General features: G+C 39.6%; 1 protein-coding gene across 2 annotated transcripts in view; it reads right to left on the bottom strand.

Moving 5' to 3' along the window:
* Window positions 1-25,867, bottom strand: part of fnbp1l (formin binding protein 1-like) — a 56,959-nt gene that overhangs the window by 18,701 nt on the left and 12,391 nt on the right. For both annotated transcript variants that reach the window (XM_080887752.1, XM_080887753.1), the window contains exons 2-3: window positions 2,785-2,900; window positions 1,523-1,573 (exon numbers count right to left, since the gene is read on the bottom strand). In XM_080887752.1, coding sequence (XP_080743878.1) covers window positions 1,523-1,573; window positions 2,785-2,900 — 167 coding nt within the window. The remainder of the gene's footprint in view (window positions 1-1,522; window positions 1,574-2,784; window positions 2,901-25,867) is intronic.

Here is a 25,867-nt window from a genome sequence, read left to right as displayed (position 1 = left end):
TCCAAGGTATGGACATTGAGGCTGTGGACAGCTACAGGTACCTTGGTGTTCATCTGAACAATAGACTGGACTGGACTCATAACTCAGACGCCCTCTACAGGAAAGGGCAGAGCAGGCTGTACCTGCTGCGGAGACTCAGGTCGTTTGGAGTGGAGGGCCCACTCCTGAAGACCTTCTATGACTCTGTTGTGGCTTCTGCTATCTTTTATGGCGTGGTCTGCTGGGGCGGCAGCATCTCTGCTGGGGACAGGAAGAGACTGAACAGGGTGATCCGAAGGGCCAGCTCTGTTCTAGGATGCCCTCTGGACCCAGTGGAGGTGGTGAGTGACAGGAGAACGGCGGCTAAGCTGTCATCCCTGATGGACAACATCTCCCACCCCATGCAGCAGACTGTGACAGCACTGAGCAGCTCCTTCAGTGGGAGACTGCGGCACCCACGGTGTGGGACGGAGAGATTTCGCAGGTCTTTCCTCCCCACTGCTGTCAGACTCCATAATAAAGACTTTAACTGATCAAGCACACACATCCATACATATGCAATAATACTAAGTGCAATAATCCTTTCTGTCATCGTTGTATTTTTACTCAGTTGTATATAGTATTTGTATTTGTATTCTATTTTTATCTTATTGTATATTTATTTTATTTTATTCTACTGTATATAGTATTTTATTTTATTCTATTCTGTACAGTTGTGTACTGTATTTATTCTTATTGTATTCTAAATTTTGCCTCATAACTTTTGCACTGTCCACTTCCTGCTGTGACAAAACAAATTTCCCACGTGTGGGACTAATAAAGGTTATCTTATCTTATCTTATCTTATCTTATCAGCTGTGATCAGTCAGGATCACTCACAGGAATTGTGAGTGCCTTGTCAACACATTTTGAAACTTTTAGTACCTCTGAAAGACAGTGCAAGTATATTGTTGGCTATGTATATTAAATTTCAACTTAAAACATATTTTAGGAAACACATAATAAATTCCTGAGTCATTTGCATGTTATGCATCTAGTCCAGCATTAAAAAAAAAAAAGGAAAAAAAAGCAGTTCACAGAATTTACTGAAACCCAAGATAGCGAAAATATTTACATCCATGATGAGTGTGTGCCAACTTTCTAAAGAAACTGTGTCTCCAAACCTTCAAACAAAGAAACAAAGAATCCACATTCTCAGACTTTTGTTTGTAAGACATCAGCCTTCACAAACTCGCAGCTTAATGGTGTATTATCCTTTTCTACTTAATGAAAATCAAAAATCAGTCATGTGATTCGGCTGTGGCTTTTGCTTACAATTAAAGAACAGAAAAACAAAGACTGAACAGTTTTGACATTTTTAGTAATTTTTTTTATTTTTTATTTTTTTAGCACACATATGCCATGGCATCAAAGCCAGCGTCTGGGTCCTTCCAACGGACAAACAGTATTTATAAAGTGTCCCACAGGCCTTTTCCGCTCTTACCGTCTGCAGACATCCGACAAGTAAACAAAAGCAGAAACACAGACACTTAAGGTTACTCACCTCGGCTCCTCATCTTTGGAGCGCTTTGGACAATATTTCTTCACCAAGTTCCTGACAGACAAAAGACACAGAGAAGCAGACTTGTGTAAGACATTTTAACTGTGGTAGAGAGACACACACATGTATACACACACACACACACATATAGAAAATAGGCATCATAGTTTATTATTAGAGATGAATAACACATTTAAACATCAAAGTCTCTGCTTGTCCATTCCCTCAGGCTCTGCTAGCACAAACTACAGTTACAGTGTGATTTAATTATTTAGCTAGAGTGCAGAGGAATGTGTGTGTGCAACAAACTCTATGTCTGTGTGTGTGCGCACGCACACACGCATGCATGCGAGTTGTCTTGCTATCAGTGACAAAATAAGGAGTTTCTGCCTGATTTCCTGGAAACATGTTTCATGCAGACCTTTGATCACTCTTCACAAATCCTCAGCGGTGTGCGTCTTTTTTTTCATCTATTCACAAGAGATATCCCTCCTTTGAAATCCCAAATGCGCCGCCAGTGGGACTCTACTGGTTTTTAAATGTGAGTTACTAGGTCCGTGCCCGGTGAGTTTTGAAAAAGGTTGAATCAACAGACACAGTGAATAAACACACGAGGCACTGTGCTGATGCTGTTATAGCTCAGACTTTGAGCATGCTGGAGACAAAGACAGGCTGCTGTTAAATACATATATTTACCCTTCTTTTAGTTTTACATCATTTCATCTCATGTCTTCATTCCTATTGTCAGTGCATTGCTTTAGACTGTTTTTTAAGTGTGCTACATGTAACTATGGCAAAAAAAAAAAAGCAAAAAACAAAACAAGCAGCGCTTCATCTCTGACCTTCTTCATCTTCCATACATTACTAGAATAAAACTTTTATACTACTCTCAGTATATTGCATTTTTTGTCTTGAAGAAAGGCTTTTTGCTGTTGGTGTGTTACTGCTCTTAATGAACCCAACAGTGCACACGCAGCTGTATTATACCAAAGGATATAAATATTCATTTGGGATTCAGTCCCAGGAGTGGCAGCATTTACATTAGCCTGATCAAATGCACAAAAAAAGCTTCAATATAGAATCTTCAGCATCAAAGGATTACCCAGTATGTATATGAAGGAAAAGACAACACCATCACACTTAATCTGTGTCTCATAAAGCTGCATTTTATGCTTTTTTTTGTCTTAAAGTATATCAATATAACTTTCTGTATTTGACATTTTGAATGTGTGTGTGTGTGTGTGTGTGTGTGTGTGTGTGTGTACCGTAGCTGCTTGGCATAGTTTTGCTCTATCTCCAGTCTCTCCTTGACAAACTTTGCATAGCGCTCAAGAAAGTCAATCCCCCATTGAGTGTGTTTGTCCAGATTCTCGAACTGGTCCTAAAGACAAAAACACAGTAAGACAGAAAAAGACACATTTAATAAGGACTTTCAGGACACGGTGAACAAAGGGTTCAAATTCAAAGATTAGTCAGCAGTCCATGTGGAATGACTCTGAACATACAAATGAGATACACATTTCCTTCTGCTGGCTCAGCTCTAAAAAGTATTAGTGAGCTGTGTACATCTCATGCATCCCTGATTTAAACCACCACATGTGGACAAATCACAATAAATCAGCTGCAGACTCGACATCAGAAGCAGCAAAATTAAGATCAGCATGAGGACGGAATAATGATTGATTCGTACAAATTACATATGACATACTGTTTCAGACTTGAGTATTATTGGTGGTTTGATGAGGAACCCAAAGGCCAGTGAAATCAGTGTCTGTGGCCACATGCCCACATTCGATCCATTCTCATTGAAATCCATCCAGCTGAAGGTTTTCGGGCCAACTGTTTACATTTATTGTGAGTGAACAAGGCATTTTCATGTCCAGATGAGTTGAATCAGCATGATGCATGCAACAACTGTCAAATATGTCCTGCATCATTCTTTTTCATGGGCTACCAATCATCTGTTCACTGCAGTAGTTGCAGTTATTGTCCTGCTCCTGCAGTCAAAGGTTTCTGACTCTCCAGAGGGGATCAGTTCAGCTTGGAAGAGGAGATGTTAACATCTCCATGCGCTTACACAGACGGAGGATACGCATGCAAAGAATGGAGACAGAAAGCAGCCAGGGCGAACATTTACATCCCAGAAATGCTCTTTATAGTCCATCCCTCTCAAACTGATGGAAGCTTCATTGGGTTTGGGTTCTGGTTGCTTTGCTTGAGGTGTTTTTTGAAAAGGAAACCAAGACTTCACTGTAAACTGGTGGTGCAACAATTTTAAACTTTATAATTTAATATATTAGCTTTTTTTGTTTTGTTTTTTGTTGCATTGTAGATTATTCTTTTTCTATCCACAGTGCACTGCCTCATGGCGGTAAACGATCAAGCATCCTGCTCCACAATCACCCTCATCAAACACAATCAACCCTGGACCCTGCCCAGGACAAACACTCTTATCTATAGCCCACATTGGTGGTTGCTGGTCACTTAATTGTTTTGCGTAAGGCCACCACAATGGCTGTAGATTTGCTAATGGCTGTAGCAATTCTTCAGCTGGAACCAGCTTGCACTGTTACTGCTTTTATAGTGGATCTTACTCTGCCTTTTTCACTCAAATACTGAACATCCTTGTCACTTCTGTCAACTCAGATGAACACCATGACTTTTTCAAAGTACTGAAAGCTCTCCATTAAGACAAAATCAAACCAAAAAGGTGGAAATATGTCAACTACTGTGGACACTGACATCAAAATACCCATCAAGTGAGCCACATGAGCTACTGCTCTGTGTGCTTTAGGCTGCATGTGGGTGTGTGAGCGTGTGTGTGTCAACATGAAGCTTGAACTGGAGAAAAAGAAGGTCACAGAGGCAAACATGAAACAGCCAACCCTTGCTTGTCCAGTTATTACTTTCTTCAAACACAAAGAGAACAAAAGGAAGCCGAAACAATACTGCAATTTACCTTGCTGTGTACATAGAACAGCAGTGTCAGCAGCAACTGATACCCATACTTAAATGCCAAGTATGGTCTTAAAATCATTAGCAATATGTTCAGAAGTTAACTGCCAGAGTTCTCACCCACCCTAAGCCTTGGCAGCACATCACCCCCACCCTTATGCATCTTCACTGGCTCCTGGTTAAGTTCTGTATCTCCTACAAAATCCCCCTCCTCACCAACAGATCCCTACACAGCACTCTAGGACGTCCTCCTTCCCTTCACATCATCCTGGAATCGGATTTCCACCAACAGGGATCTACTGTTCACCCCACACACCAGCCTGCCATCCTAAATTTGGCAATGCCCCTCTCTGGCAATTTCAAAAAGCAATTATTATAATAATAATTATTATTATAACCTCAGTTCACACACAGAAACAGCTTCTCTAAATCATATTTCTCTAACCAATGTGGAAAAAACTGCATGTTACTAAAAATGACAGGCATTTTTCCCTCCTGCTATACTTGAATTCAATGTATCACTCTACTATTCTGCCACGTTTTCCTCCCCACTGTCCACTGAGGTCCATAATAAGTGCTTCACTAAAGCTTGTAACATCGTGTTTCCACTGTGAAGTGTGGAAGAAATTCTGTCTGGTTCAAGACAAAAACTGCAAACAAGAGGGGGGGCTGCAGTCCAAAAGCAGCCATCAGTCAAAGAATATGCTCACTAATTACAACCAGTGAGATAAACAAAGCGACCCCAGCATGTTCACACAAGCAGCAGGATGAAACACAGAGTTCCCATTGGTCTCTATGGAGCGTGCTGGCAGTTTCCTCTAAGTGAGAAATAAACTGCAAAAGGGCACATTTTCTTATTCAAGCATAAAGATTTCACCCAAAACCGAGCAGCCAAAGACAAAACAAGAAGCCGAGCAGCAGGGTGAAAAAACAAAAATCAAAGAACGGCAATCTGCATGTTTTGGTGGAGCTTTTGGATCAATATTTTCTGCATCCTGTCTGTCTGGCTGCATCTGGTTAATGCGTACCGGCCCTGTTTCTTGCCAGCCTGTCTGGCTCGTTTTAGCAGCATGTCTGGCTGTGGTTGCGTCAGCCTCTGTGACGGTGCCTATGAATAAGTAATACGAGTATGAGCTCATCCTGTAGTTTGTGGCAAGCTGAGCACAGGCTGCCTCACTGGGGAAATGACAGCATCTTCCCGGTCTTCTCTGGGATGAAAATAACGCTGGCTGAAGAGTTGCAGCCTAAATCTGGGATTTGCAATGTGGCTTGGTCTCAGTAAAGGCACCTGCACCACTCACACTTTCTCTGCAGGGAGTCAAATATCAGTTTTTGGACATCTAGTATTCCTCATAACTACGGTAAGTACTAAGTAACAAGACCAGCAATAGTTTTTTTAACCTGTGTATCCAGTCCCGTGTTAAGCCAGTCAGCCGTTATCAGAGTTAGACTGCAGTCTAAGAAGAGAAACTCAGGCATCCCCAGCAACCTCTTCCAACTAGTTCAGGGGAACACCAAGGGTTCCAAAGCCAGCTGAGAGATCTCATTTCTCCGGAGTTTGTCCCAGGTTCTCTTCCCTCACAGAGGAGACATCCAGGAGGCAACCAGTCTCCAAACAGCTGCAGTCTGACTGCAATCACTCTCAGACAGATTGGTGAAGGTTTGCAAATAACTGCCGTCCAATTTGTAGATGGAGACAGACTGCCTACACAATTAATTAGAGTCAGTCTGCACCAGTGATCATCATTTTGCAGCTGAGGACGTGCAGGTCTGCAGACTGAGTAGTGGAGACAGTGGATGAGAGGTTGGGTTTTTGTTTTTTTACAATAATTTATTAAAACGTCTTTCTCATTTTGATGTAGACAGCCATGTGGTCAGATTTAAAATGCAAGCAGTGAGTGGTTCAGTGTTTCGCAGCGTATACACAGTGTATTTTAGCCCAACTCGATCCAAAATTCATTGTGAACTTTTCAATGATGATATTCTACAATGAATTACTGAGATGTGTTATGTGTGTTACTTGTTATACTCTTTGCTCTTTAATACATTTTACCCATTATGACCTGTAATTAATTATCAGAATTTTATTTTTTATTTTTTTGTTAAACAAATACAACCACTAAAATTGAATCTTAAATGCTTATTTTGTTCATTCTAACTTGTATTTGGAAAAATTTGCTGGAAATTCACAACTTAACTTTTTTCAGGAAATGACTTCTTTATCACTAATGCTGTTGTTCCAGGACGGGGTCAAACTTTTCCCTGCAGTATCGAAAATGGTATTGAGTAGCAAGTATTTTCCTCAGTATCGAGTTTGAAATTCTAGTATATTGACAACTCTAGTATTAACACGAGCAGAGGGAGCTCATTTCTGTCGTTTGTATCCGTGATCTCTTCTTTTTTCCACTGCCCAAAGCCTGCAGACACAGGTGAGGACAGGCAGGTAGACTGACCAGTAAATCAATAGCTTCAGTTTCACACTCAGTTTTCTCTTCACTGCAACATCTACCAATCTCTCCATTTCTTGTGAACAAGACCCCAGGGTACTTAAACTCCTCTACTTGAGGCAGTAACGGTGGTGCCAATTATCATCTCCGCAACTTCACACTGGGCTTCAAACCTCCCCAGTATGAGCTGGAGGTCACCATCTAATGAGCCAAAAGAACTACATCATCCACGGAAAACAGAGTGCTGCTTGGCTGTGCCTATCAACTAATCAACTAAGTTTAATATTTAAACTGCTGGTACATTGATCCAAAACAATGTTCATATGTACAAATGAAATATTAAAATGATAAACATACACCTTGGGATTTGATTTCACTGTTTCTGTTTGTATACTATGTGATATTTAAAAAGACTAGCTCACAAAATAACACACATCATACGAGCTGAACCCTCAAAGCAGCAGAAAGGTGAACTAACAGCAATATTATCATCAGCAGGAACACAACATCCTGTCACACAATCCCCACATAATCACAGGAAGAGGTGCCTCCACAAACACAGCAGTAACACTAGACCCCTCCATCACAATGCATTTGGACTGTTGTACAGTGTGTGCTGGGGATAAAAATACTTGCACTGAAAGCGATATCATTTAGCCAGAGCGAAAAATACTTTAACTGAAAATCTTTTAACAAAATAAATAAACCATGCTATTTTTTTGGTTTTAAAGTCTAAACTTTAAAAAAAAAAAAACAGAAAAATTAGAGGAAATATTTTTTTTAAGTCTCTCCACCCAAACTAGCATAGATAGCATATCAAAAATAAATTAATGTTGACCTTTGGCTTCATGCACAATCCCAGCTCAGGTAAATGTCCTCTGCTTAACCCATTATGCCCATTAGCCCATTATAACAAAATTCCGGACCAGAGAAGGTGTAACAGTGTAAGTTCCCTATCAGTTAATTACAATATGATGAAAGATTATTACAGATTTTTTTTTCTGTCTAGTCAAATCATAACACACTCCACTTTTATGACTCACTAGTGGAAAAAAAGATTGTCATTATCTTTATATAACCCAGACTGAGAATCATAGATGACATCAATGCTGCAGTAATGCTTTTGAACATTAACACACATGAACATTTCACTATAAGGAAACTAGGGAGCAAAAAATAAAAATAATGACAATCAATTCCAGTTAGCCTTTATTTCTGCTGGGAGATACAGATACAGGTCCTAGTGAACAGTCTGAACACAGCCGGTCGATTGGTAAATTCATAACATCAGTAAATGTGAAGCTTCATGCTGTCCTTACACTGTACTTTTAAGATAGCTCCAAGGTGGACAAGCTTATATAGCCAAGGCTTGTTTGCTGATTGAAAATGTTCATAAAGTCGTTGCAATCTTAAAAAAATCTTAAAAAAACAAAACAAAACAAAACCAAGTACACCCTCGCTGTTCCATAGGAACTGAGCGGTAGTCAGGTTATGAACACTTGAATAATTGATCATAAGCAACTGTGAGAACTAGAGCTGGGCGATATGAGATTTTTTCATATCACGATATGTTTTTTTCATTTCAGGCGATAACGATATCTATCACGATATAAGCCAAATAACTATATTTGTAAGATTTAAATGTGCCGTTGCTCACAAGTAAAATGTGAAATAATCAGCAGCTTGTTTTTATTTAAATATTTATTTCCCATAATAAGTTCAACAGGGTAGATGTACTTAAGGAACATGAGACTTTTTCAGATAAATAAAGGCAAATATTGCAAACTACACAAAAGGCAGCCGCTAAAGCGTTTAAGTTTCAAAATAGAACAAACGAAACAGACTAAATTGTCAATTCCACTTAGAAACAAAATATTAATTCTAAAAATAAATCTTAGTTTGTTTTACAGAAGAACAGACAAAACTGACTAACTTTTGTCAATATCAAATAAACTGAGAACTAAAAGGAAATTCTCAATCTCTCCTTGTTGTATAGCTGAGCTTTTCAAACAGTTTTAACAGTTACTTTAGTCTGACAAAAGCCGAATGACGAATTAGCGCTTCCAGTCAGAGACTGAGGCTACGTCCACACGTACACGGGTATTTGTGAAAACGGAGATTTTCCGTTTTCGTTTAAAAAAATAATCCCGTCCGCACATAAAGGGAGAAATGAAGGAAAACGCTGCTATGAACATGCCAAAGCAGCAGGTGGCGCTAGATTCCTAACCGTGCAGAAATGTTGGCCAATCAGAAGTCTAGAAGCCTCGGTGGGAAAAAGTAAACAAAGCTGGGGCATAGAAGCAGAACCGAGTCGTATGTGTGGACGGACAGTAACTGTGTGTATATGTAAGCATTTAAACACTGCAGAGAGTAGAATTAACAGTATTGTAGAAATTCATTTCACAGAAACAATAACGTGGCGCACAGTGTGACGCATGCTCCAGTTTATTGTATTTCCAGACTTGCTTTCGGCACAATTTACAGTGCACGTTACTCTGTTTTTTGTCAGACTTGAAATTAGGGCTGCTCAATTAATCGAATTTTAATCACGATTACGATCTGGGCTTTCAACGATCATTAAAAATGACTGAGCCGATTATTAGCCCCTCCCTCATGCTTTACTCTCGCGCTGCTCCGTGTGGCAAATCAAGCGCACTGCTCTGCATTTCGAACACGCGTCACAACAATTAAGAGGACCCGAGGGAAGCTCGGAAAGCTAAGCAGAAGTTATTTGGAGAGGAGAGTGACTGCCGTTGGTTGAAAAGAAAGGTAAAGAAAAAAAACTTCAGTGGTGTGGAAACATTATGGGTTCGCGGAGTCAGATGTGGATCAAGTAGACACAGTGTGTAAACTTTGCTATGGTGTCGTAGCTGCACCACAGAGCAACACTGCAAAGTTCACATTTTTCATTTATTTCTTATATTGCAAACATTTGCACTGTTATCAGTATTTGCACACTATTTTATATTATTTTTTTAAAGTCATTATTCAATACATTGTTATTCTTAACCCTTTAAAGCCGGTCAGAGCAGCATGCTCGTTTTGTGTAACTATTTTTAAATCCCTGTAGAACCTGAACCGCTAAGCTAGCACAATAAATTTTTTTCCATATGAAACCAGAGGAGTTACATCTTATGCCATCAGCTTGTCCTAGGTCACGGTTTCCTTCCACATATAGCTTTGCAAAAATTGCATAAAAAGCGCTTGCAGGAACAAAAACATAATATTCCAGAAACACGCTTTGCCGATCCGATCAGCTGTTCATAACACTTCCCACATTGAAAAAGACGTCAACGCGAACTATCGCAAGTGACGTCGTTTTTGCGGAAAATGTAGTTTTTTTTACTTGTAGGCCTTAGAACTCGAATTGCACTGCTGGAAATAGTTTATTTTGATGCACATGCACATTCTTTGCAAATTTGCATCATAGGATTGTTTTTTTGTTTTTCCTGCAGTATATAAAAATTGCTGTATCTCCAAAAATAAAACTATGAAGACACTCAAAATAAATTTCCTGTTGTTGTAAACTATTTTTTGCAACTTTTTTGTATTTAAAGTTTTGAGGGATAAACCTCTTAAATTTCTCCAAGTAGAAATATATGTAAAAAAACAAAACAAAAACGATTTTCAATTTTTTTTTGTAGTTTATTGCACTTTTTTGCAATTAATGTAGTTACTATGGACTTAATACATACACATTTTAAAAATATGGGCTATAACAGTTGTATTGATGTATAGCAACGTGAAATGCTCCCACAAATGGCACTACAGCATGTAAAAAAAAATATATATAAGCTCTGGCGGACGAAATAAATATCGTCAAATAATCGTGATCTCAATTTCAGTGAAAATAATCGTGATTATCATTTTTGCCATAATCGAGCAGCCCTACTTGAAATAGCCGAAATACCTTCAAACTACGGAACTTCTATGGCTCTTCCGTTCGACAATCTCTCCGGCATTGGAACCATCATCTGTTTTCTCTTCGGTCACGCTCGGTTGATTTTTCTAGTCGGCACACTCATTTCCTCCATTACGCGCTGGCTCCATTACCCGCTGGCTGCTTCCCAAACAAACACACGTGCGGCTTGGCACTTGTGCTGTACGTAACAAGCCACGCAACGTGACGCTGCGGCTGTGATTGGTTCGGCTCTGCGCTACTTAATTTGGATTGGCTGACCTTTTTTTTTTTTTTTTTAGAGGACAAGAGCGGCGAGGTCTATCGCGATAGCTTAATTTCTCTATCGAGTAAAAGTTATATCGCGATACATATCGTTATCGTTCTATCGCCCAGCTCTAGTGAGAACTTCTATAAAAGCAGATGCAGCGATCTTAAAGAAGCAATTTTTGTTGGCCATCAAGCTAGGAAGCTTGTTTTAAGTCCACTTCCAAACAATTTTCCAATCTTTCCACAGTTAAAAACAGAATTCACAAATGGAAAACATGGAAGATAGTCTTTCCAGGAGTGGATGTCCCAGCAAATTCACCACAAGATCAGATAGTCAGACTTTACAGGCCTCCGTTTGCATGTTAAATGTTCATGATGGATTCATGATAATGCACTTAGAAAAAGACCGAACAAGTATGGCTTAGTTGGATGGGTTGCCTTGCTTCTTCTCTCTTAAAACATCGCAGCACAGCTTTCGGTTTGCATGAAAAATATACTAAACTTCTGGGACAAAGTCATTTGTACAGCCGAGGCCAATGTGAAGCTGTCTGGCTATAATGCACAGCACCACAAAAACCCCAAACACAGCATATCAGCACAAATAGAGCAGTGCGATATGACCAAAAATATTTATCACGATATACATTTGAAAATTTGCGATAACGATATAACTGACAATATAATTGGCACTAGACAAAATACTTTACAACTCCACAACTAGTGCAAAAAAAAAACAAAAAACAAACCCATCAATGTATTTTCACTTAAACAAGCAGCTGTTTTTTTATGTGCATTAAAGTCATAAAAATTTAACAGTGCAAATGCAAATTCCTTGCTGACAGTTGAACCAAAAGGCATTTCCAGTGGAAATTGGCCGACATATCCTCAGCATAACCATGTATAATATCCACAAAATTAAAAAGAGGTTATACACACACAATACGGTAGAAGCACAGTATGTATCACTCCGCGAGGCTCCTGCCTACGATAGCCGCAATGCTCCGACAATCCACGAAGCGGTGCGGCTTTGTAGCTTAGCAAAGTCGTACTGAAACATTTGACAGATTTTCAAGCGCCGTGTACGACATAAAATCGTTTCGAGGTCAGTAAACACAACCAGAATTCATACATAAGGCCCGCGGGATTATAAGGGGCACTGTCGATTTTCAGAAAAATCAAAGGATGGATTTTAAGTGTGCTGTACTTTCCAAAAAACACGGTAATAACGATGGCCCGCTAGCACGCTCTACCAAAAATAGTACTTTGTTGTATATCTGACGGACGAAAGCTAACCCAGTTCCACACCACTGAAGTTGCAGCATTTTTACAAACCAGTTCTGGTTCATCCGTTTCATTTAACGACCCGCTTTCACCCTTCTCATTCTCCGTCATGTGCGTATGAAAACAACGGCACTGCGCATGCGCGTTTTACCCATATTCTATCGCGATATTTCATTTTCTTATCCTTGCCCAAAATTATACCGGTATTGCTGTGAACGGTATCATATGGCCCAGCCCTACTCACAAACACTTCATACAAACTGCACGGTGGTGGAGGGGTGATGATTTGGGTTTGTGTTGCAGTCACAGGACTTGGGCAAAGTATTTTAGAGTCAAATGTGATTCCATACAAAGAAAAATGTCAGCCAATATATCAGAGTCAGTGTTCAGGTGAGGCCATTAAAACTAGTGTTTAACTTTTAGGCTGACACATGACTAATTGGACACATGACACTGTAGCTGGTATATGGTGAAATCTCTAAAAAAAAATGGCTCACAGCATGATAAAAATGGGTCACAAATCTACTTTGGCTGAGATTCTCTCTAACAAAGCACTGCTCTGCTTTAATGAACTTAAATCTCAGGGTGAGAGAATAAATTAGTCATTTAGCTCCCAGTTGCGAGGGGCTAAAGATTCTTTGTGTGCAGATTATATAGCAAATACACCTCCTGCTAACCAATCAGACGGCCACACAGCACTTCCAAAGCCAATCAGATACTCAGCCAGCCTGGGAGCATTCAACGGGATAACGCGAGGTTAATTAGCATAGAGAATACTACTAAGACAATAGACTAATTACACACTGTTTCCTTCAAGAGCGTGGTGCGCACACGCACAAACACACAGACACACTGGTGTGCACAAGGCAGACACTAGGTGGGAAATGTCAACTTGTCTGAAATACTGGCATCACACTGAAGACCCTCAGGCCATGTCTGCACTGTGTGTATGTGTGTGTTTATGTGTGTGTGTGTTTACTGTGTCTATCGGCGCTCACGCTACCCAAAAACCAAAAAAAGAAAAAAGAAATTTCTACCAGGAATGTGGTGGGGAGATGAGACAGAAATGTGTGTGTTGGAGGCTGAAGAGGGAGCGTGAGGGAGGAGAGGCCTGGAGAGAGAGAGGAGGTAAGAAAAACAAGTGGATAACAGGAGGAAGATTGGTGCATGAGCCCTGTTTGAGATAATTATTTTGTCTAAGTCTGCATACAGGGACGCAGACGGTGAGCCATGACACAACCACAGCCCAGCAAAAGAAGCCTGAGCCATAAGCAGATTTTAGATTTATTGAGGATACTGATCAAGTCAAATACTTAAAAAAAAAAAAAAAAAACAGGACAGCAAAATGTTTTTTTGTCTTTTATGTTGTTTTTATCTCCATCAAAAATAAAAGTGGGTTCATTTTGAGCGTAAAACTCCTGGCTACCTTCAGCCCTGTTAGAGAGCAAGAGGTAAAAACACATAGTGTGTGTGTACCTGAATGTTACACAAACACACACACATTGCTTTTTCCCTTGATGTGAGCATGTGGATTTGAATAGACTTGGGTTTGTTGCTGTAAGGTTGTTGGGTTGAACAGCATCCAATTGCCATCTAAGGGCAAAGCAGAAGGGGGCTCTGGCATGCCGTTGACTTTACCTCCTTAACTGTGCTGCAGACAGCAGGAACAGCCAGCTTCTTGAACCCATTTCACTCTCTGCTACAGGTGTTATTCAGTTTTTCGAACTGACTCCCCAGAGAGCGCTCAGAGAGCTCTTCTATCCCATTAGTATGATTCTGTGGTGGAGGGTTTACTAAATGCTTAAGTACTCCACACAGCACTGCACGTTCTTTCACCTGTTCTCGTACGCAGCTTCTAGCTTTCAAACCAGCAACAAAAATACAGTACGGGGGGTTAAGGTATTTAACCTTAGATTTGTGTTGTTTGGATAGATCTCAGTGTGCCAGGTTGAAAAGTTAATTGAGATAGTTAATTGAGCGTTTTCACACACTGTAAACACATGCGCAAAAACACACACCTATACATCTACTACTATTTGTTTTGCCTTGCAGGCCTCATTCTTTGCCCAGCAGAAATAGAAACCAGTGCATGCATCACTGTGACCCTGCACAAACAAACCTGCCTATCCACACAAACCTTAAAGGAACTCTGTGATTCACAGGTGTCCAAATTATAGACCATTTTGGTGGATTAAAACAAATCGGTGAGTCTTGTGGATTACACTCTGCTCTGAGTCAGTGAGCTGCTTCAGGCCTGCAGACACACACTGAGACTGTTTTCCCATGTAAACCCGCTAAGCTCTTGTCCAGTCAGGGTGTGTGTTTTTGTTTACCACTGCAAATGGTTCGGTTGAGGTGAGCACACGGGTGTTTCCTCTCATGTGATAGTCAGAGCATTTGTTTTTCAGTCTGCGTGTTTACTGTCAGATTTGAGGATTATCTCCAAGAGTTCACAGATGTGTGCAGTTATTACAGAGGAAACTATTAATTGATTTCACATGACTGCAACCATGACTTGGCATCTGCGGAGGTTCAAAGCAAAGAAATTGGATTGTAACTGAGAATATTATTAACCATTGTCAACAGATACTTCTCTAGCATAGGTCATACATTTTTGGCCCATCATTGGTCCTGGACCCCCTTTAATAGAAACCAGCATTTGCTGTGTTCCAGCAACTGTGACTTTGAGGAAAACATCTAGAAAGAAAAAAAGCTTTACATATGCTTAAAAAGAAAAACTCACTATAAACACAGATGTTTTAACACAAACTGAAAAATGGAAAGTTAGAAGAGATGCTGGTTGAAAACACTGTACTTTTACAAGTAAAAATGCAACAGTGCAACAGTGGATGTTCACCTGTTTCCAAGCACGTTAAGAGGTCATCAAATACAAGATCAACGTCCATTAACCCATAATATATAAATTAGGGGTGCAACAATACTCGTATCGATATTGAACCGTTCGATACAGTGCTTTCGGTTCAGTGCGCATATGTATCGAACAATACAAAATTTTTAATTTATTTTATCAACTTTCTTTCTGACGATGCTGTCTGTGTTAAGCGCTCAGTGGATCTGCGCTCGACAGTGCAGCCTAGGTGGAGCAGTCGAACGCAGATTCACTGAGCGCAGGGTAAGCTAGCGAGACAGAAGTTAAGCTCTCCTTGCAACATGGCAAATTGAACCTCCCCCACCCTCATTCAGATGTGGCGTTTGGAACTATTTTGGTTTTCATGTGAAGTATGACCTTGAAGGTAAGCACGTCATGGACTAAAGTAAAACAGTATGTCGGATGTGCCACGCAATGCTCAATTACATTGGTGGGAACTAGTGTGTTAGCGCAGTTTGCTTGTTAACGTGTTGGCCATCCAGCCCCACGCACGGGGCGATCCGCGGTAGCTCGTTAACGGAGATTTGCCGTGTTGTGGCGTTAACGTCATTTCAACGAGATTAACGCTGACAGCACTAGTGGGAACACAACGAATATGACTGCACATTTACTCCGACATCATCCTAGTGCAAAGACAAGTGGAAGCAGACAAAAACAACAAGCAGGCATGCTACAAACTTTACCCGAGTCATTTAGACAGCCGTTAGCACATGATTCTCCTTATGGGGACCTGATATGTTTAATATGCTGCTGAGAATATAGCCCAGAAGAAGCGTATAGTATAGCTTTTATTTTGGAAAGAGCCATTTCTCTGTAATAAACTCTCTTTTCCAAAGATGAGTGATTTCTCGATCAGATAGATTTATTTTTTTTATTACTTTGTTGTTTCAGCAACATTAAATTTAAAAACTGTACTTTTGAGTTAAAATATATATTTATAATTTTAATAAATGACATATTAAAAAAGGCATGAACATTTTTTTGTATCGAAAAAATATCGAACCGTGACACTAAAGTCTCGAACCAAACTGAACCGTGAATTTTGTGTATCGTTGCACCCCTAATATAAATATATCAAGAGGTTACCTTACACGTGTAGGAACACCTTTACCGTATTTTTGGGACCATAAGACGCAAAGGATTATAAGGCGCACTGCCGATGTACGAGTCTGTTTTCATACATAAAGCGCACCGGATTATAAGGGGCAAAGCAAAACAGTCAGATAAGTCAAAATTTACTCAACTCATTCTTCTTGCTTCCTCCACTTCTGTACCATTAATGCTGAAATCTCTCGCAGCTGCTCTATTCCATGTTGTTGCAGTATATTAATGACTAACCTCGTATTGTGAATGGATTATCTCAGTTGTTCTCCTGACTGAAGTTTGGTCCGTTTACAGCATCCTGCCATGCGATTGCATTTGTCCCTGACCATTGGGAACCCTTGCCTTAACTTTTACCGAGTGGAAAACAGTTGGCGTTCATCCTCCAGCTTCACTGTGTTTATGTTATGCTAACATAGCTGTGTCGCTAGCGATCATGTAGCACATCATTATATACCAGCTAGCCAAACTTCAGTAACCCTAAAAACATCACTGCTGTTTAGTTTTCTGTCTTCATTTATGGTATAAGTGATAGCAGAGCTAACTTCCTTCTAACTTCTAACTCTGTTAAATTTCATAAAGTCTGTTTTCATGGATGCCTGGATGTTAAACTTAACTGTTACACCCTGTAAAGCAGCAATGCTGATCATTTTATTAAAGATGAAAAAATTTAGACAGTTTTTAACTCTCAGTGATGCCGCAGTGTTCGTTTGACTTTGGGAGCTGAAGGGGACGGAGTTTTGAACCCACATTACTCCGCGAGGCTCCCGACTACAGTAGACGTAATGCTCCGACAATCCATCAAGCATTGCGACTTCATAGCTTACCAAAGTCGTACTAATACATTTTTTGACAGATATTTTAGTGCCATGTACCACATAAGGTTCAAGGTCTGTAGGAACAACCAGAATTCATACATAAGGTGCACTGTCGAATTTTGAGAAAATTTAGGATTTTAAGTGCACCTTATAGTGCGGATAATACGGTAGTCAAACACAGTGGCTAACTGTGTAACTTATGCAACTGAAATTGTGCTGAGATCAGTCTGCTGAAGGTGGAAGTAACAAATCTGTTTCAGCACTTGAAACAAAAACACACCATCAAGTACTACCAGGCTATGGAGGAGAAAATGCTAGCAGGTGCTCCACTGAGCACAAGCTAGTTACACTCCAAAAACTAATGCAGGATTTTAACCCTTGTGTGGTGTTCATATTTTTGTTACTCAGCCAGTGTTCATGGGTCTGGTGGACCCGCTAGAGTTTTGGCTTTCCAAATGAACACTATCAAACAATTTTATGTTAAATTACTCAACAGATGTTTACTTCATCCCAATTACAAGCCATATGAACAGCAAACATGGTTAATTTTTTCCCTTTACCTTTGTTAGATCACATTTATGAATTAATGTGCTTCTCGTTTTTTTTTGTTTTTTTTATAAAATGTTATAAAAAAATAAATCAGTTATAATCAAGCGGAGTGAGTGGAAAGACAACACATTTACACGTGAAGCAATATGTTTCACAACTAGGGCTGCCACGATTAGTCGACTAGTCACGATTACGTCGACTATCAAAATCGTCGACGACTGATTTAATAGTCGACGTGTCGTTTGAAGCTTTGTAAGATCCCAAAAGACGCAGGAATGAGTAGCAGGATTTAAGAGTGTAATAACGGACTGAAACAGAAGATGGCAGCACTGCATGTACAACGATGCCAGCTGCCGTTAAACCCCGAAGAAGAAGCTGTGTCCCAGAATTCATAGCGCGGCCCTGCTCAGTTTCCAACAATGGCGGCAGCTAGTTAGTTTTAATATTACTCTTATTATTCTTTCTGGGTCACAAAATACACGTTTAACATATTTTTAGGCGAGAATGTAGCTGTGGAAACCTCAAATATCTGCTCAGTTTATCAAGACACCACATATTTTCAAAAGCGCTCCGACGTTTTCGGAGACGTCTGTTACCCACTAGCTCGATAGCTAGCCGGGGGCAAGGTCACTAGAGCTGTGAGAACACCGGACTCCCGGCAAATCGTTTTCAAACCCACCGCCGTCTTTCGCTACTCAGGTTAAACATGATATATGAGTCACTTAGATAAATTAAAAATGTTATTTTTTGGCTTTTTTAGTATTTTATTTGTTCCTGAGTAAATCGGTTTGGCTGAGATTAAAGTTATAGTTTTTACACAGCTGAATAAACGTCAAGCAGACAGCTGATTATCAGAAGTGTGAGATGCTCCAGAATTTACTCCGGTGTCCTGTTATATTTTAGATAGCAAGGAGTTTATTAAACTTCACCGAAACAATCTGCAAATTTCATTAAAATTTAATAAACTATCATCTTTTCTTTATTTTTAGTTAGCACATACCTTAAACACTTAAAGCTGTAAGCTAATGCTAGTTATATAAGAGCAGATGCTGCTGGTGCAATAAGCTGTACGTTTTACGTCCAATGGATCTGATTAGTCGACTAATCGCAAAAATAATCGGTGACTAGTCGACTATCAAAATAATCGTTTGTGGCAGCCCTATTCACAACTAAATGGGATCAGCTGCTCATCAATGGTGACATTAGGCCCAGGGTTGTAAAACAGGGGGAGGTGGTGCATACACTTATCCCACACTGTCCTGATGGCAGCTAGCTTGTCTCTCTGTCGTCAAGCTAGTCTGTCGTCTCGGTTATCAAAACAGATAATCCTGGAAATTTTGTGGAAATTTTCCAGAGACATTGATGCACGGAAAGGTTCTTGCCAGTTTCTGCATCCCACAGGATTCTGTGGATTCCCCTTTGGACCTGAAAACTCCTGCAAGGATAAGAACCCCATAGTAGGCCTTTGGGGTTCTTAGATGAATTTGGTCCATCTCCTTCCACCTCTCTCCAAAAACACACCTTCCTTCTAGATTACTGCAATCCAGAATAATTTTCTGGATGGAATCTGGGATGAAAAGCTCAAATGAAGACTTGATGTCCTGCACATGAGTAACTGTCAGCCGTTGGCCCTGGCTTATCACAGTAACAGCTCTGCAGGGTGGCTCATTTCTTGGGCAAGAAGACCATTCAATTTCACCAGTTATTGACATCCATATTTCTTCACTTGCTGTCTGGTGGGCTTGTTCTGGTCCTGAGCTGGCTGCAGATGGAGTACTCGTCTTCGTTTTGTTACTAAATGGTGCTCAACCTCATCCTCTTCTTCAAAGTCACTGTCAGACTCTGAATTTTCAGAAATGTGAAATATTCTGAAACTTCTTTGTCAACATCATCATCCGAAGCCCCTCTCTCTTCCAAAATCAATTGGATGGCCCTCGCAGCAGATAATCTTTTGCCATCTTGATCAGTTGTGATAAAGAACCACACTGGCAAATTCTTATTTATAGTATTATGCCCCTAATTTGCAGGTGGGACAGGGTATGAGAAAATAAAATTTGGATCCCTCAAGAAAGAGGGTAAAATGTGTGGGAATGTAAGAGCAGACGGTGTTGATAGTTGAATTTTCAACAATGTTGCAACTTTGTGCGGGAGCAGGAGGGGAAGAAAACACTATCAGCAGCACCAGAAAGGAGGAAGACAGAGTGTGGGAACACAGGACCTACACTTTCAACACTTTTATTAGACCTGGGTCCAGTGGACCCGAACACCTTGTATGTAATGTAAATGCGTGGGGGGAGGTACAGTATGAGGTCATTGAAAATTAGTCCGGATTTATGTTCTTCACAGAAAATAAGCCAAAGCCAATGAATTTCAGGTTGAAAAAAGAATTAATTGTTTAATTTTTCTTTTGAGAAAAACTGAAAACGGGTCTCACAGACCCGAACACCATACAAGGGTTAAGTACATTGCTAAAAAGCTTGAACTAAGATAAAACCCAATTTTAAAACTACAGCTTTGAGACTAGCTAGCCTAGAACCTTGTAATTTCCACTCAAACTATGACCACAGCAATGTGCTAGTGAAATCACAAAAAGGGTTTTGCCAACTAGTTAAAGGAATACACATTTTTCCCGTAGCGACAAGTGCTCGCCAAGGTGTCACTGACCAGTCTGTAGGCCTGTATGACTGGGGGGCTTAGCAGTCATTTTCTCAACAAAAGCCATCAACTTCCAACTGATCGAGTAATACTTGTTTATTACTTCATGACTGATGCTTGCCAGATAGTTGCAGAGGACTCCAGCCTCTGTGACTGGGTTCTTAAACAGTCCAAAGAAATAATGAAGAATAAAAACGACTGCACACCAGCTACACTTGAGCTAGTGAGCCATTTCAGATAGAACATTGAGATGTGTTTAAACATTAACCAAATGCTTCCCTGCCACAGAAGAACACCCCGGCGTGTATTACCCCTGCATCAGTAATTTAGCCACTGTTAACTCCAGCAAATAATGACTTAAAAAACACCTAAAAACAAACAAAACTACGTATTTAGTGTCTTTTTATAAACTCATGTAGTGCACTTTTTCTAATTTTTCTTGTTCTTGATTCTTAAATCCACATGTTTTCTGGTCATGTCAAAGAAAAGCTGCCTCCCCCTCTGCCATTACAATCCAACCATAAATCACTAACAGTTACACTTTAACCACATCAGACTTACTCAGTGCATAACAAGCTTTTGTTGCTGACAGATGAAAAAATATTAAACTAGTTTAAGCAGAGTGCACGTGTGTGTCATATGCTGATCATAAACATGGATGGATGATGCTAATCATCTGATCACATTTACCACGATACACACTCACACACTGTTTTCCTGTGTTCTTTCCATATCAGCAGAACAATATATGAATATCTTTGTGCCAATGTGCCCCATGAAAAAACAACAATCCCTGTAACTTATTTTCTTTTAACTAAAATAAAATAATAATAAAAAATAAAATAATGTCTCTTCTTTAAATTTTCATTTATAGGCCATTGTTAAAGCTAAAACTGATAGATAGCCTAGTCTAGTAGACTGTGTGACTTGTAAAAAAATGTTGCTTAAATTCAAAGATATATAAAGTAACATTTTCATAGTTGCATATTTTTACTATGAAATTACACATTCATCGTCTGTAGCTACACACAAAAATGCTAACAAACAAAATAAACCTCGCATTTTGTTGCAACAAAAAAAGAATGAACACACGAGGCAACATTTAACAATACCAAATAAGTTATGGCCTTTGGTCAATGTTGAATGAAACTATTTACAGCTGGTATAGATAACTGATAACGCAACCACCCACTCATTTTAATTCCAAACACTGTGGTTTTGCTCTTACACGTCATTCATGTTATATTTAATACCTGTACGAGCAAAACAAACTTATACCTGGGCACTCCTGCATGGGCCTATCTAGTCTGGTTTCATTGCAACCTGATCCCTACCATTGTCTAGCTACCCTGCTGCCACGCATACACACCCTGATAGACTAGTTAGACCAGAGAGAGTGAGAGAGAGAGATGTGATAGATAGACATGAATCTAATGATATGATTGTGTTCTAGAAAGTTCTGGTTATAGCACATTTTTAAAAATTTAACCATGTTACCAATACAAGTAACATAGTCCATGGCTATTCTAACCAGTCTTTCAATGTCAACTGAAAACATGCAGATATGATGATGCTGTGACAGATCGTAGTAGTGTTTCACAGGAGACGACAGAAACTTTATCCCTTTTTTTTGGGAGGGGAAAGGACCGCTGTTTAATTTTGAACATCTTGTTGGTCAACTTCAGGTAATTTGCTTTAAAAAAAAAAAAAAAACAAAAAACTAAATAATTAAGTGCTTTCAGTTTGTTTTCAAGACTGAAAGGGAACAAAATTTTCCAGTTAGTCACACTTGTCCTGCGATATTTAATGAAGACAAAATGTGAACAGAGAAAAAGATGCTTGGGGAAAACGGGCGACCCTTTGACACTGAAGGGTGATGCTGGGTCACCATCTGACTCTGAAAAGGAGCAGCAGGGGAAACCCTTTGGACAGATGTGTGAGGGCCCTTTTATTCTGAGCCTTTAAAAGGCCAGATGTGTTAGAGGATGACATCAGTTCACAGAGCAAGCAGATGTGCAAAAAGACATTTTTTTGCACGTGATAGGATGGACTGAATATTTTTACAATTTGAAGCCACCAACAGTTACACAGTCTTTCTATACATGTTCTCCCTCAGCCCACAAAAATATTATAGTGGTTTTCTTGTGTGGTTTAACTCTTTCCCACAAAAAAGACAACATTTGATGAGCTCCCCTGTACCCTTAATGATGACTTTTGAGACTTCCTTACATCAGTTAAAATGTTGATATATGTTGCGTCGTTGATGACCATTAGAACAGGTTCTGAGTTTTTCCAAGGTTTCCTCTGGTAAGCTGATCATCCTCATTAATTTCTGATCCATCCTCAATTTGTCAATGAAATATGACAGAAACCATTCAGTTCAGAAAAGAAAAACAAGGGTTACCCTTAATTCAAGGTTTTCAGTGTTGCACATACATGTATGTATGTGGGTACTCAAATCCTGGGTTGATTTCAATCTGATGAAACATGACTATTACAAAGCTTGAACAGTTATTGGGCTCATTACGTTGTCTTTTTAAGGCTTCTGTAATTTGTTATATTGAATATGAACAAATATAACCCACACAGAACAAAAATGGGAAAACTTTAAGCAAGTGCTTATTTTACATGAGCATGCATCTCAGACTTAAGTCTCACATCATTACTCATGATTTGCTCATCGAAACAGCTCCTTTTCCATTTTTCCAGTTCAGCATAATTAAAATAATTCTGTATGAATCAAGTAAATGTAATGTTACATTAAAAAAAAAGGCAAAGGGCCAACTTCCATGAGTAAATCATGAGACATACAAGTCTTAAGAGACGGTTATGACTTATACCGCATGAACATGGACTCCAGAAGCTCTCCCAATATATACATCCCGGTGAGCTGAAATTCAGACTGAATTGGGGAAGAAAGGTGATTTAAGTGACACAATTGTTGATACCAGAATGGCTGTTTTGAGTATTTCATGAAGTTCGAGTAGATCAGAAGTCACAACCCAGTAGGGAGGGTAATGGTTTTGGCAAAAAAACATTTTTCTTAAAATGGTCCAAAGACAAATTTTAAAAAGCATTCACTGGAGATCTACTGCTAAAGACCACTGTAAAACAGCAGTCCCCAACCTTTTTTGTGCTGCGGACCGGCCTTTAACCCTCTCGAGGCAGGCGTTGCCGATTTGCAACAGTTAAAAACTAACAACCTGATTACCCCACATACATATTTTATGAGTTTTATTTACTCAGAAGTACCACTGCAGGACTTGGTTGTGCATTAGCAACAAAAAGTTTAATTTGAGCTTGAGAGGGTTAAGGTGTCGCGGATGAATACAACAAAATGAAACCAGTACGAGTGAGTTAACGATTAAAAAAAACAAAAAAAACAATTGCGATAAAAAATGATAAAACCCCTGAAAACCATAAATTTTTCACCCTAGCCTCAACTCTCACGGCCCAGCACCAAACGACTCAAAGACCGGTACCGGACTTTTGTTCAGTACTGAAGCTTCAGGTTAGCTCAGAACAGCTGAAAGCATTGTGTTTATCGTTTTCTGCACTACTGAGACGGTAAAAGTTTACAACTTGGAATATATTAAGCATATCAGTCCATCTGTTTTGCTAAATTTGTTGTCAGCATCTTTAACTAGTGCCACAGCACATTAGTGGTATGTCTATTACAAAGAGTAAAAATACAGATTTTTGACAGCTCTTTTAATACCAACACGCCTTCTCTCAACTGAAACTACTACCAATCCCTTTAGGTGATGACTATTCTATATCCAAGTTGTAGCCTCCTAGTATATATTAGTCATATCAGATAGAGTTAATGGTTAAACCACATGATCCACATTCAGTGGGCTGGCCTACACAAGTTGTCCTTTCAACATGTAAACACCAAAGGGAAAAAAAACCTGTTCACAGTCACATGATGAGTGCAATCATGCTCAGACACTCCCTAAAGAAGGGCATTTCTGCATGCTTATGCATACCAGGGTAAAGAGTTATCTGAGGAGATGTTTCCACTGAAGGCATGCACTTTCTGAGTTAAAAAGCTATTTAAGGAAATTTTCCACTGGCTATACGGGAACACTGTGGTATCATTGTAAGGAATATTCCAATGATACTGCTATGTGAGGCGCTCTTCATTTGCGAGGCACACACAGATTTAAACATTTGTTAAAGTCTTGTCTGAGACTTTGAACTGTTTTGCTGAAAGGAATGGGTCATAATTTTGTCTAGCATTTTTTTAAGACAAGAGCTGCATAAATAATCGACCCAATCCTTGATAGTAACTCTGTTATTCACATTTCAACAGAGGTAAAAAAAACACAAGCATTTTCCCATATCAATAAAAATAATTGTTTTTTTTAGATTTGAGTCGATTTAAACCGATGTGATGTGTTTGTTGTCTAAAGAAAAAACATGCCCGCTCTCAGCACCCAAAACAAGCGTCATAACCTGCAGTCATCCACATTAACCAGTATGTATCCTGTGTTGGGTAGGTGTCATGATCATTACACACATTCTACCACACACACGCACACAGCTGGACCCTCATGTTGAACCCTGACTGTGATATTAAGGCACTTTGCAGTTAGCGGTTGGATAAATTGAGCATGCTTGAGCTTTTTTTTCCAGAGATGAATGAGCTGTTTGTTTGTGATTGTACACACAGGCCTGATGACACAACTCAGTGGACTGCTGAACAGATTTAGTAATTATCACATCCTGCACTTTCATATTGTGGACACACACACACACACACACACACACACACACACACAGGATGTGTGGTGGTTAATGTGAATAACCACTGAAACTCACTGTGCGGAAGTCGTGCGCGCCTGTGTGTGTATATAGATACTCAGATTTGTTTTTACTTTTTTTACTCTTTATCAAGTACTTAGGCTATAGATAAAAGACTTTAGGCTGTTCTGTGGTTGGTGGGCAGTTCCTGTTCTCAGTCACATACTCTTTATGATGCAAGGAAAACCCCACTATGTAACACAGACAAGTAAATTGTTGACTTCTCTTTAGAGAAATGGTTGCATCACTTTTTTTTTAGGAGAATTTCCCGTGAGTAAATTGACTGACATATCAGCTCAATGACTGTTTTATTGAGCTCTTTTCAAGAAATCACTCCAGGAATTTTGGTCTGGCAACAAAAGCATTTGTGCAGTGCTTTCTGATGACGTATCTATCCGGCCTGTACTACACCTTTTTGCCAATAGCCAGCTAAGACATGCTCCAAATCCTCTGTCCAAACCCTCTACAGAATAAGGGTATGGCATGCGCTTTAATGGCCAACTAAATGTCAGTAACTGAACCACTTTTTTAGTTGACCAAGCTAAATGGTCAGTTGAACATGAGTCAATCAGAAGATTAGGCTGGAAAATTTCAGTGTGTGAGCCTGTGGTGGTGACATGAAGCGTCTGCAGGCAGATTTCAATTTAAAAACATGAACAGTCTGGATTTAGCCACAGT

Source organism: Rhamphochromis sp. 'chilingali' (assembly GCF_963969265.1).
Source record: "Rhamphochromis sp. 'chilingali' genome assembly, chromosome: 7".
NCBI lineage: Eukaryota > Metazoa > Chordata > Actinopteri > Cichliformes > Cichlidae > Rhamphochromis > Rhamphochromis sp. 'chilingali'.
Note: the sequence above shows the minus strand (reverse complement) of the source record. Positions and strands in the feature narration are given on the sequence as shown.